The 14069-nt window shown below is 35.9% G+C and overlaps 1 protein-coding gene across 1 annotated transcript in view; it reads right to left on the bottom strand.

Annotated features, from left to right (window-relative positions):
* The window catches only part of TMEFF1 (transmembrane protein with EGF like and two follistatin like domains 1), a 94497-nt gene that overhangs the window by 45210 nt on the left and 35218 nt on the right, over nt 1-14069 (bottom strand). Inside the window, exons 2-3 of the mRNA XM_072411889.1 lie at nt 3683-3795; nt 1783-1912 (exon numbers count right to left, since the gene is read on the bottom strand). Coding sequence (XP_072267990.1) covers nt 1783-1912; nt 3683-3795 — 243 coding nt within the window. The remainder of the gene's footprint in view (nt 1-1782; nt 1913-3682; nt 3796-14069) is intronic.

Here is a 14069-nt window from a genome sequence, read left to right as displayed (position 1 = left end):
GATGCACAAACATTGCTGTGAAAACATAGCTGATGTGCACAGGTTATAGAAATTTAGATTTATTTCATACAACATAAACACATTATAAAGTTTACAACTGTGCCCAGAGTTTTAATGTAGCACTGGGAAAACGGTGTTTGTTCAGCTTTTTACATTGAATAATTTCCATCATTACATGCACATTGATACCAGATGCTTATAATCTCACACAAATGCTTACTAGATTATCATAAATTAGTTGAAATGATTTTCATTATATTGAAAATTCTGTGCAACAAATTTCTTTAGAAAAATGTATATATTCCTATCTCATTTTAGAGGGCATTGGATTTCCAGATTATCGTAAAAGATTCAAGCATATTGGATTTTTCATAGCTACCTCTAAGAAAACAAATCTTGATATATGATAGGCCTTGAATGGGGTATCCTTAACTGATCTGCAAAGCCAATAATTGTCGGGGGAGAGGTGGGGAGCATGCATGCAGCAAACATGTGCAAATAAGGCAATGAATGTATGGATAATATTGATATTTATCATTACAACCTACATCCACATGCAGGAGTTTATAAAATCGTGCACCATGACCAATGCATATGCAATGTGGTATCCTTAATGAAGTGTGAAATGGCAGTGTACACTTTATGCAATATTGTTTGTGCATGAAATACACATGTAACATAGCTAACAGATATGAAACAGTCATGAAACATTAAATAGAAAGAACACCATTGCTATTTCAGTATATATGTATGTTATTGTGTAAACTACTATAAACCACAATTTTTAGAAAATGTTCCATATGTATTCTGTGTGTGTATCAGTCCACTCCGATATATGTGTAGTGTGTGTGTATATATTTTCCCAAGTGTCTTTGAAAATATATCTAGTAGTTTCTTTATTTTTCATAACATTTTCCGTCCTTGGAAATTTGCCTTCTGCCTTCCTTCTGTTGAAAATATAATCTGTAAATACGTGAATCTTGTGGAGAATAGCAAATAAAAAATACCCAGAAATCAAGGAATGAGCACAAACTCTGCAGTGTGCTGGACTGAGACGGAGATTCCTATCAAGTGTTTAGTACAGCTCATGTGCCCTCTCTGAGCTTTTCATTCTTTAATCTCGGCCGCTGCTTTGTGAGTCCTAACAGTGAAATCTTTTTCACACCTAATACCATTGGCAAATTAAGATCCATAATAATTTTCTCCTATCTGTTGGTTATTTGCATTTAACCTGCTTGTCCAATAATATTTAACAGTCACATAATAAATTGTCAATGTACTAATTCCTGCAGAGGGCTTTAAAATGTTTATTGTTTTACCGTACTTGCAAAATAGGAAAACTAACTAGATGAAGGTTGAGCAGAGCAAAATGCCCTACATACATAGTGCCAAACATCTTGGCACTTACATATTAGTTTATCATGCATTTTAGAGGACAGCTAAAGATACATGCAGGCACATCTCCGCACCTGAATTACCGTTTCATTGACACTTTATAATGTAATATTTCACTACGGATACACATTAATGTATATTTGTTCTAATTCCTCATCCTTTACTCTGGTTACTCTACTGATTTATATTCATAATACCCCTATTACTTTTTAGCCTTGACCATAGAAAAGACAGAACTGCTTATTGTGGCCATTTTTATATGCTTAAAGTACAAAGTATATCACCCATAAGAAGTGGGAGACCTATCAAAAGCACAGTCTTGAATAAGAATTAGCGTTTTTTGTGACTCATGCTATAAAGACAGGTTTAACGCTCCATGGCTCTTACCAGTAATGCAAGGACCTCTTGCCACGACAGTTAAATGTTTCTGCTGCTTGCAGGCAGATCTCCTCAGGAAACATTCGTTCTGGTAAGTGTCTCCATTTGATCCACAAACTGGTATGTAATTGGTGCCACACTACAAAATAACAACATGTATCTATTAAGGAGCAAACACAAACTAAAATGCACCTATGTCCAGACTTTAGACATTAAAGCTTATACATATTCCTAACAAGCAACAAAAGAGATGTTAAACAAGCCATTCCTGACCCGTCATTGTATTTACTGTAAAGCAGTTCTCATACATCTACAAAGCCCCCAATAGTTCATTAATACCATGATGGATATACATTAACATGCTGTGTTGCAATATTTACATGTGCAGCAGTGTTTGTTTTTTACACATTAACAAAGATTAAACTGAATAGTTACATCAATCCAGTCAGTTGGATGTACCCTGGATCAACAGTCCCTGTTATCTCTATTTTAAAACTTTATTACCCAGTTATATTTTGTGATTTTAGGTAATCTATGATACTTGCTGAAACTACAGTGAAAAATCCCTTCATTATTCAGAGAAATTTCCTGCAGATGCAAAGAGTGCCCTCTTGTTCTTTGTAATGGGGAAGATCGTTCTCTATATGGACTATTTATATATTTATACAGGGTGATCATATCCCCCCTTAAATGTGTTGTCTCAAGGGAGAATAGATTCAGTTCAGCTAATCTCCCCTCATAGCTTAGCTCCTCCATTCCTTTTATTAGTTTAGTTGTTCTTTTCTGCATTCTCTCCTATTCCACAATGTGACTGGTTCCAAAAACTGGACTGCATATTCCAGATGTGGTCTGACTAATGCTTTGTACAGGAGCAGGATTATGTCTCCATCTCTGCAGTCTATTCCTCTTTTAATACAAGAAAGTACTTTGTTAGCTTTAGCTTTATTTAGATTCTGGTTTAAGAGATGTTGCTGCATGTGCTGCAACTTATCATAGTGCCCAAGAAAATACTTCCAAGTGTACATTTTACAGAACTAATAGGTCAAGAAAAGAGAAGGTGTTTAGAGATAGGGCTTAGATACACCTAAATGGCTCTATTTATAATCTGCCATTCCCTTATGGGAATTAGTTAACCTGGGAGATTCCTGCAAGGGAATGTTTGTGGGAATGTCAGATTCCCTGTTTTAAAGATAGAGCCAAGAGAGTCTAAATACATTGGGCTAAAAGGTGTTACTTTTTTTATCTTTTTACAAGATATAGAATATCTTTATGTGCAGTATCCCTAAAGACCACAACAGACTGAACAACAGTATTACACTGTCCACTATCATGGCTTTGGGGATATAAGAAAAGTTAACTGCAAAGAAGATGAAGATTGCTTTTCCATTAAAATGCCATAAACCTCTCTTACTCCTCCTTTAGCCCACTGGGTAGTCGCCATGGCTTGGAAGGATAATTTTACAAAGCTGACACTTATTCCACATACTTGACTTAGTTAGAACATTTCCACATAACCTTTATGACCTTACATATCTGGTAACAAGAACTGGGCTGTAAAAACCAGCAGGGAATGGAAAATAAAAAAAGCAATTAAAAATTTACAGAAGTGTAACTCTAGACATGAACGAAAATACTACTGTTGAAACTCAAGTTTATTAAGTATAATCCTAAATGACTGATTTGTATCTGGTATTTTATGTTATAAACAAGGTTTGTGCACAGACTGGCCACATAAAATATGTATAGAGATATCCCATAGCTACTAATTCTTCAGCAGGAATGTGCTATGAAAGCCAAGAATATTGTTTCTCTTCAACCTGCACTAAACTTAATGGTAAACTCAATTTTTCAGTAGAACACAACTTTTTGTACAAGCTTTATGCAATAAATTATAAAATTGTTACCTTACCTCAAACTGGCAGGCACACTTTAGTACACCGCCATCTTCTTTGCATACACCTTCATATTTACATGTTGTTTCATCACACACCCGTCGGACTTCAGACTCCCTCATATTCAGTTCTACAAAAGACAAAAAAATAATGTATACATTTAAATTTCATAACATATTTCAATAGCCATAGTATAGGTAAATCTCCTGACATTCCATCCCATTTAATGATTTACCTATATTTAGAACAGTTGGTGGTGGGGCATGGGGTCTACTACCTGTTGTGATAAAAGTTGAAGAGTGAGTAACCTAATAAAACTGTATACCGTACAATGAATGATGTGCTGATTTCACAATTTCTTAACTAAACTCATTTCTCCTTGCTCTTTCACAAGCAACATCTTCACCCAGTCCTTACCCAGACTTGGGATCTTGAATAACAATTGTTCAATTATAAAGAAGATTGTGAACAGGCAGGTAGGTTTGTTTCATAGCAGAAGGGGCACTGCCTTTCCCTTTTAAAATATAAAACCTGTTTCCTTTTTTTTAAGTTCAATTCCACTTTAATCCATGTTAATGTGAATAAAGGAGCTTTTGTTTTCAAAGCACAAACTGCGTACTAGTCTTGGCTGACATTTCTTAGAGGTCACACATATACTCACACATTAAACAGAAAAATAAGAAATGTGGCATTTTAAAGTTATTCAAGGCTGAGAAATGTTAGCTAAGCGCAGCATGTAAATGCCTTGTGTTTCTTCTTACCTGACAGCTTTTCTACACAAAATAAACAATCAATCAAAAAACAAGTGCAATAAAAGCTAGAAAGGCTGCACAAAAACTAGTAAACAAAATAGGTGGATTCACTGTTCACATTACTGCATGTATATTGTGCTAAAAATGAAAACACATGCAGTATGATGAGTGTGTTGCTGATCCTGCAGATACAGTATGGACGAATCTAAACTATACTGTGTACCATGTGTCAGTAATGAGTCATGGGGCCTGATTTAATAAAGCTCTCCAAGGCTGGAGAGGATACACTTTCATCAGTGAAGCTGGGTGATCCAACAAACCTAGAAGGAAAAAAACCCTGATGCTAAGCCACACCTCAAAATAAAATCTTAAAATTGATCTAAAGTTCTATTTTTAGAAATACACAGGCAGGTCATTATGCAGAAAAGGACAAGCCATGTCCTTTCTGCAATAACCCCTTTTACCTGCCCGATCACTCTGTGTATAACCCGGGCAATTCTGGCTTCCCCCGCACTTGCTGGGAAAGAATGAAGGTGCGGGAGTAGCATCATCCCAGCCCTGCTAATCAAGATGACTGAAGGTCCTCTACAGCAGTGATTTTCAACCACTGTGCCGCGGCACACTAGTGTGCCATGAGAGATCTTTAGGTGTACCGTGGGAAATTATCCAATTACCATTGTCGAGTGTCTGTGCTGTAGTGACTGGCAGAGTAAGGTAATACTCTTCCATGTCAGTGGGTGGCAGTAGGTAACATAGTTTTCTTGTTCATTCTTAGAGACAAAAGAATTAGCTACAGCATGTCATTTTGTAACATTTTTGATTTGTGGTGTGCCGCAGGATTTTTTCAATGTAAAAAAATGTGCCGTGGCTCAAAAAAGTTGAAAAACACTGCTCTACAGAAAGTGAAGAAAGAAGAAAATAGCAGTGTCCTACGAGGGAACAGGGGCTGGTGAGTAACGTGGATTTTTTTCGTTTACACTTTTTCATTAACCAGATCCTAACCAACCATGAACATCAACCATTGACCTAACTCCACTCCTAATCCCCAACACTAAACATTAATTCATAGCGCTAATTAACGTACTAGAAGACTACCCAACTGATCTGGGCAGCTTTAGGAGTAGGTTGCTTTTCTTCACATTTCCAGGAGCAGATTCAGTTTAAGACCTACACTGTGTTGATTTTCTGATTTTTTTTACCCTGCATAGAGAATTAGTTCCAGTTCTTAGTTTGAAAAGTGTGTTTGACACTTCTGTGAGGTGGCTCTAACATCCAAAGCTATACCACTTAATTAAGCCAGAATTAGCTGAGCTGGGAAATATATGTGATAAATAGGAACAGTGAAATGTCTTGATGATTGCTCAAGTATGTGCCTGCTGTCAGTACACGATTCAAACCCTACAACAAGCTAAAAGACATCACCCAATAAAGACAGCCAGCAATAATTCTGAAGCAGCTGCCCTCTCTGTCAGACGTAAGCATGCCTAGGATACCATGCATGTAGACAGCATTTCTTAGCTAACTCCTTTTAGCCTTTGTCTGCATATGTGCTCATCTCCACTATTCATTAGTCAATACTATAAATTACTGAGACCAACGCAAGCACGCAAACATAAGTGTATATCCTACATATATAAAAAAAAGTTTAAAAAGTACCATATTTACTCAAACCAACAATTTTCCCCTTTAAAATATTATTAGAAAAATAATCTCAGTTTATACCTGGGTCATAGTAGATGATACTGAGCCTTCATGCAATGTGTGTAACCTACTCTTGTCATTGGCGACAATATTAGGGTTTGTTACACACTTTATATGAGAACACAACACCATCTACTGATAGCCAACAATAATGCAGGAAAGAATATTTAAGAGCATGTAACCCATCATAACCAACTCAAAAGTACCAAATACTTTAACCTGTAAAAAGGAGGAATAGATATACAGACTAAGCCCATGTACTTGCAATTGTTTCCCTTTTCAAATGAATGATTTAAAAATACATGCCTAAACATAGGCATTTTATTGATTACTAACTGCAAGTTCTTGTAAATGTGGGGCAAATCAAAGTGCACTGAGCCCAGCACTATAAAGCAAATACTTGCCACTTGAACCACTGTCAATTCCCAGACCTGAAATACTTTATCCCGCATTCCCCCTTTAAAGTTCCTTGTCTTATCAGCAATCCCTTTCACTAACTGATTTCTCCTTCAAACTTAACAAAAGTATGTAAAAAAAAAAAACAATGGGCAAACAGTAATTACTATGTAAATGAACCCTTTTGCTACTGCAATACAACTTTTGTAAGTCAAAATGAAAAATGGCCCTTGCTGTGAGAATTTTAATTAACCTTGAAGTAGAGAACTAGGAATGTGCAACTGTGTGTTATCCTAGTTCTCAGAACTACTGTCAAAAAATTAGTCAAAGTAACTGCTACATGCCAACACTTCTAAACTTGCTCTGGGCATCTAAGCCTAAAACAAAAACCTCTGGCCTCGCAAATCTGAATTATACTTAAAATAAAAAAAAAACACACCTTTACTTCTGCAGAGCCATTGATCCTTCCAGAACTTTCTTAACCCAGTCCTGCGCTGTTCTGTAATCCTCCTTTAGCATTTAGCTCCACCATCTTCTACCTTCTTCTGGCTACGCCACCTGATCTCACAATGCGCTTGTGTAAGATTGGCACTTCTATGGTGGTAAAGACAGAGGGGCAGGCTTCCCTTTTTTATTTTATTTTTTTTATTCAATGAACAAAATTTTTTTACTTTATATAAAAGGGTCATCTACCCTTGTATATAAAGTAACAATTTTGGTAATAGGTCTGCTTGAAGGATTAAACAAAATTTTAAAAAGTAATATAAGAGATGTCATTGCTGACCCCTTCTGAAATTCTGTGGTTTTATTAGAAGACTAGATGTGAACAATACAGTTCTGATATAGGTTCTGATATCCTACATCTGCTTAGTAATACATTATAGGTTTAAATCCCACTTCTGACACAAAGTACCATAGTATAAATCAATATACGCATTCAGAGAGGTATTGCATTGTTAATAATTAATAGAATGAAGCCCAGATCAAACTCATTGCTAGTATCACAAACAAGCTCCATCTGATCTATTAGTACAACTTGTATACAGGCAAGAAAAAGTCTTCTAGAAACCAATGGGTGAAGAGACATCAATCCTCAAACTGCTTATGCTTGGACCTGCTGTGGTTTTCTTTATCATTCATCTAAATAAAAAGCAATTATTCTGTCAATCCTAATAAACAGGCCCCTACTAGTATATTTCCGAGTTAACTCTTTGATTCACAAATAAAATGTTATACCTTACCAATGTATCATTATACACACATTCATATTTATTCATCCAAATGCATTTTGAATTGTAGCAGGGAATAGATTTAAGGAAGTTTCCTATTTACTTAGACATCTGTTAAGGCTAAATGATGTTGATAACAGCTGCGATATACCAAGGCATTCTAAATGCAAAAATAATTTTCTTTTCTTACATTAATGTGATCTTTATTGTGTTCTGTGAACCATTGTATTGCAGTTACTGCAAGATTTTTATGACCTTTTTTTAAAGCATATGTTTCATCATTAGAGCTGGAAATACTTTTTGAGGCAAAACAAAGACCGCAGTTAATTTTATACAGTTGCTCTTAAACAGCATGTGTGCCTTGACCCAGAACAGACACAATCGTGGGGAATGGGTGTTATAGGTTTATAGAACAAGCATGCAGCTCTGGACAATATGAAGCTAAATGAAAAAACAGCAGTTAACAATTTGTTTTATGTATTGAGAAGACAGTATTTTACTTAAAGAACAGAGAACATACTTAGTAATAAATGAAACAAAATGAAAACAAACCTTTTCAGACAAAAGTGCCCAAAACGCTCTAGGAATTCAGATAAATATAAGAAAGGATAAGGACTGAACAATAAAAAGGCATTTAAACTACAATCCATACAAATAAATTATTGGATGATATACTGTAGTAAACCGTATCAAGAAGTAAAAACATAAATTATATTGGTAAATGTCTGGAAGAAGTAAGTGTAGTTAGTAAACTGTAAACATTTTAGTTAAGACAATACACTGTCCTACTGTTCTGTCTACCTACCGTATTTTTTGCCATATAAGACGCACTTTTTCTTCCCCAAAACTGGGGGGGGGGGGAAAGTTAGTGCGTCCTATACGACAAATGTGTTATAAAATAATTAAAATAATATACTCACCCGATACCCGATCCTGCGTGTGTCTCTGGCTGCATGCAGCGTCTGTCTCTTCTCTCCTCTGCCAGCATCGTGTCTTCTCCTGTCTGTAAAGCAGAGCGAAAGAAGCCGGCACAGCGCCACCTGCTGTTCCCTGTATTAACTGCCGTACAGTGGAAAAAAAGCACAGAGTGATCAGAAGGGGAATTTGAATGACACAGAGTGATCAGAAAGGGAATTTGAAAGGCACAGAGTGATCAGAAAGGGAATTTGAATGGCACATGAGTGATCAGAAGGGGAATACCGGTATGAATGGCACATGAGTGATCAGAAGGGGAATAATCTTTCAGAATCTTTTTTTTCTAGATTTTCCTCCTTTAAAATTGGGTGCGTCTAATATTCCGGAGCGTCTTATACGGCGAAAAATTTGGTATATTGGATTAATAAAAGTAATTGGGGGATCTCTAATACTTTGCCTGATGGTGTATAAAAGAAGTGCTGGACTCTTCTAATAAATCACAGTAACTAAATAAATATCAAAAAAACTTTTTTTAAAAAAGATTATAGAACCATAAAACTCCATCAACATTAAATAAACAGTGATGGTTTATAAAATGTAGGTATAATGGAACAGGCAAGAAAAAAATATGAGGCAAAGACCTTTAAAAAAATTGAGAAAGAGAAAAAAAGAGAAAGAGAAAAACAAGCAAAAAATTGCCATTGAGGATAAATGGGATTTAATCTTGATCTGGCAAGGGGCAGGCCGGCTGTACCAAATTGTACAATCAAGGATGTTATTATAAGCTATTATATTTTAGGCAAATAACCTAGCGTTTCAAAGCAAGATTTGGGATGGGAGAAGAAGTTGGTGGCAAGTCATCCTGGTCCTTTTGCCTGGTGATGATTTAAAACTGCAGTAAATTTGTATCCTCATATATACACTGATATAAGTATCAAATAGGTACCTAAACCACTTATGCAAGTACTTCACTATAGTTTCCAGGTTCCTTTTGAAATATTTTTTAAATACTATTTGTGAACAAAGCCTAGCTCATTAACGATATAAAGCAGATGAAAGGGGTAGTACTGTGATAGGTAAATGCCTAAAAGTGTTTTCTATGTATATCTATGGGCATGGTTAAACCTGTCATTAAAATATATTAAATGCTAGGTCATCTGTAAGTGCTGGTGCTGTCAATACTCAATATTTTGTTCAGTTTAAGACATTCAGTGGCAGTCAAATGTTAGCAAATAGTTTTACTAATACAAGGGTTTTAGTCACATGTATATATGTATATTTTTATTATACCATTTCCCCAAAATAAGACCTACACTGAAAATAAGCCCTAGCATGATTTTTCTGTATTTTTGAGGAGGCACGACATATAAGCCCCACCATGAAAATAAGCCCTACCCTGAAAATAAGCTACAATATATATATAAATATATAGACAAGAAGTGCTCATTTAAGGAAAGCGCTATTGCTAGACCTGAGAAATTGGGGCCAATGGTTCTAAAGAAAATGAAGTCACAAGAAATTTATGATAAGTTTTAGGGTTTGGAAAGTTATGATGATGTTCCAGAAGATGATGACATGACTATATTTGAACAAATGTTGATTTTTTTGTTCAAGAATAATTGTTGGTTGTTGTTCTTGAAATAATAAGGCAACCCCTGAAAATAAGCCCTAGTGCATTTTTTGGAGCAAAAATGAATAAAAGACACAGTCTTATTTTCGGGAAAACAAGGTACCAATTGCACATACCAGTAGATACCTGGCAGATGCCTTATTCTTACCTTGGCACCAATAGAAGATACATCATGCTATCCACAAAGATTTTTCAACACTCTATATTTAACCCTGAATGCTGGTTGCATGAGCGTATATACACACTATCCCCCACAATCTGATTGTAATCTGCTGAAACTATAACTATGTCATCAACTATCTATGAGAACCTTCTCATGAAAGATCCCATAGGAGAAGAGGCATAGCTGCTATTTGTTGGTAATAAAGACATTACTTTTACAAATCCAAACTCTTTGTTCTTCTGTTTGAATTGAAAACACTCACTTGTTTAGTGTTTTACCCACAGTTATTATAACACCAGCATTGTGCTGACATCTTCATCATGAATCCATGAATTCATTTGTTTGTCATTGTTCACAACATAAAAACAAGTACATGAGCACAGTGAAATTTGTATTAATATTTCCAAATGAATACAAGAGACATGCGCTCAGCCCAGAGACATCTTAGAACTGGCAAGAAAGAAATAGCTATTCTGCACATAAATAATGTACTCCTCTATATTTCATTGTGCACAATAATTAACCATATACATGCATATACATGCATTAATATTAAACTGGTCAACAATTTGCCATCAAGTATTTCATTAATCAGCCAACCTATTAACTTTTAATACTGAGATAACTTTTAATACTTTATTAACTTTTAATACTGAGATAAATCATGAAATAGAGCATTGCCGGATTTATCAATCAGTGATCCAGTCTCTAAAAATAAACCCACAAGCCACGACCCTAAAATGTGAATTTTATTGTAATTTTGATGGGGGATCAGATTTTACATGCACATCTCACGTAGGGACAAAGCTACATAAAATATTTACTGATTAAGGCTACAATAAAAGTAAAATATGCCTTGGCCTGTGATCAGGGAACAATGTTTCTGGAAGGGAGAAGCTTTGGGAGGAGTGGAGTGCTTAGAAGAAAAAACGAATTTCATTTTATATAGCAACCGGGAGCTCTAGCTGCCCAGGCCCATATTTCATCTATGATGGTTTTACTGATTACTGTAGCTTTGTTTAAATAGTCTTCAATATTAAATTCAAATTTAAATGGAAAGTCTACTTTCCAGAGAGAAGTCTGGTACCCTAATGCCCAGAATTAAATATCCTCCAAATCTTGACACAGTCTGATCTGCCTAGTAAAGAAGTGATTGGATTTAAAAGTCTGCAGAAATGTAAATTCTTAATCTTTTCCTGAAGTAAATGTTAGACTTTCAAGGCACTGAAAAGATTAATGGATTATGGTGCTCACTTTAAAGCAAAAATCATGGCAAACACTATAAAACTACTAGAATACACATAGTTACAGATTTTCCTTATATAAGTCCTCCATCCATTATCCCATCGGGCAGATAATTTCTAGGTGTGCCGGCAAATTTGCTTTGCAATGCTACATTATGATTTGTTGAGTATTATTTTTTTTTCTTCCAGAGCTTTCAAAAGCTTTCAAAAACAGTTTATCTGGGCACAAGCTGCCTCAACAACACTTACACAAAGCTTTTTTTTTACATAATACTAATGTCCATTCCATGCTAATCTTAGTAATTATAGTACAGATTGCACAGGATGAAATTATGAAGCAGAACATTATATTTGGACATTTGACAAGTTTTCAAAGCACACAAAGTAAAGCCAGCATGAACAAAATGTCATATCCACACTGCTCTCAGGTTCAGAGTCATGCCATGTTCATTAGCTAGGTCAGGATGATGCAGGCATGCACATTTATCCTGGCACAAAGGTGTACTGCCACAAAAAATGCTTGCCGTCGGCACTTTTATTGGACTGGCATCTGTTCCACTTTTAAAAACAGATTTGCCACTTAAGAAGGCTGTAAAGATGCGTACACATGTGCAATTTTTGTCGTTGGAAAGGATCTTTCACGATCCTTTCCAACGACAAAAGACTGCACGATGCATGAACGGTGCTGTACATACAGCACCGTTCTGCCCTATGGAGAGGGGAGGGGGAGAGCGACGGAGCGGCACCCTGCTGCGCGCTCTCCCCCTTCCCTTTCATTAGGATCGGTCGTCATTCATCGTTCGTGGATCCGCCAGGACAGTCGTTCGGACGATGGACGACGCCGACTGTACACACGCCAGATTTTTGCCCGATATCTGGCCGATGCCGATTATCGGGCGATAAAAATCTGACGTGTCTACGCAGCTTTAGGTGGCAGGTAAATACCATTTAGGGTGGACCTCTCTAAAGGTTTTTACCCAGCTTGCAATCACATTTATAACGGAAAACGTACATACCTTGCTTGACCTTTGGATTGGGTCATGAAGGTATTATGTGATAATGGTATATGTACACTTTTGGACCATGGTATTTTCTTAAGAATCAGTGGGCTTTCAATGATATGCCAGATTGCCTCATCTACAGACTGGCCTGCAGAACTTGCTTGAATTGAATGATTGATTTTTTATTTAGAAAGTAGCAATTAGTATAGTAAAAAAACAGCTATTTCGCTCTTGCAAAAATATCAAAACAACCAACTTAAGAAATAAGTCTGAATGACAGAAATAATCTGTCTAGTCATAAAACCAACTAATCTGTAGGTTCAACTGGACCCACCATTACAGTGTTTTTATAAGCTAAACAAGGATGAAAATGGTAGGAATGGACAATTACCTAAGTAACTGCAATAGTAAGGGGTTAGGAGGCTACATGCCAACTAACAATTTGTGAAAAAAAGTGTAGGTGTGGTGTACAACTGGACTAGAACAAATTCAGTGTCAACATGGGCATAAACACCCAAAAATTCAGGAAGATTTTATCCAAAAGGAACCTAGTCATGTGGAATTGCACATAAGAGGCTTTGAAAAGTGGAGGTATGTCTTCTATGGACCACTGTAATAATGGGGGGATGTGTGTTTCCACCAAAGCGGTATGCATGCTTTCACTGCCCAGGTTTGTCCATCCCACATTCAGTATTTTTAGTTCTCATGTTCTCTATAGTATATTACCATGCACAAAATGAAATTGGATTTTCGTTTTAGTACAATCTTTTTATTTTTGCTTAATATAACTGTACCTATATTGATTCATACATTTCTATGAGGTTTTTTTTGCAATTTAATGAGTTAGCTTATATTAATCTCATATAATTCTAATAAAGTATGCACAGTTATTAATATTATATAATTTAAAATACATTATGATTTTAATTATGTATTTTCATCAAAATGTCAGTCTCATTATCCAAAGCATAAAAACTAAGCCAGTTCATTATAGATGCACATACTATTCCATAACCAACATAAAAATTGCCAGAACAAATACACACAAGAATGTTAGACTTTAAATGAAATATCAGATACATGAACCTTATGGATGTGAGTGATATTAGAGAAATGTTAATTATGCGATAGATACTAGCAGTTAAATTAGAGTCGTGATGACGACAGACAGTAATGCTGTTTCTGGCAGACTTTCCCCTCCTTCTGTCATTCCATCACTGTCTTTCAGCAAGGAATTGATTTAAAGTTCCAGGCCTCTCATTTCCTTCCAGTAAGTCCACATTAATTATTAGGCAAAGTGTCACTGGGTACAGTGCCATGCCTGGAACTACTAAAGTCATCCAAAAAAAAAAAAATCTGCTTTTCCCAGAAGA

Source organism: Pyxicephalus adspersus, chromosome 5, assembly GCF_032062135.1.
Source record: "Pyxicephalus adspersus chromosome 5, UCB_Pads_2.0, whole genome shotgun sequence".
NCBI lineage: Eukaryota > Metazoa > Chordata > Amphibia > Anura > Pyxicephalidae > Pyxicephalus > Pyxicephalus adspersus.
Note: the sequence above shows the minus strand (reverse complement) of the source record. Positions and strands in the feature narration are given on the sequence as shown.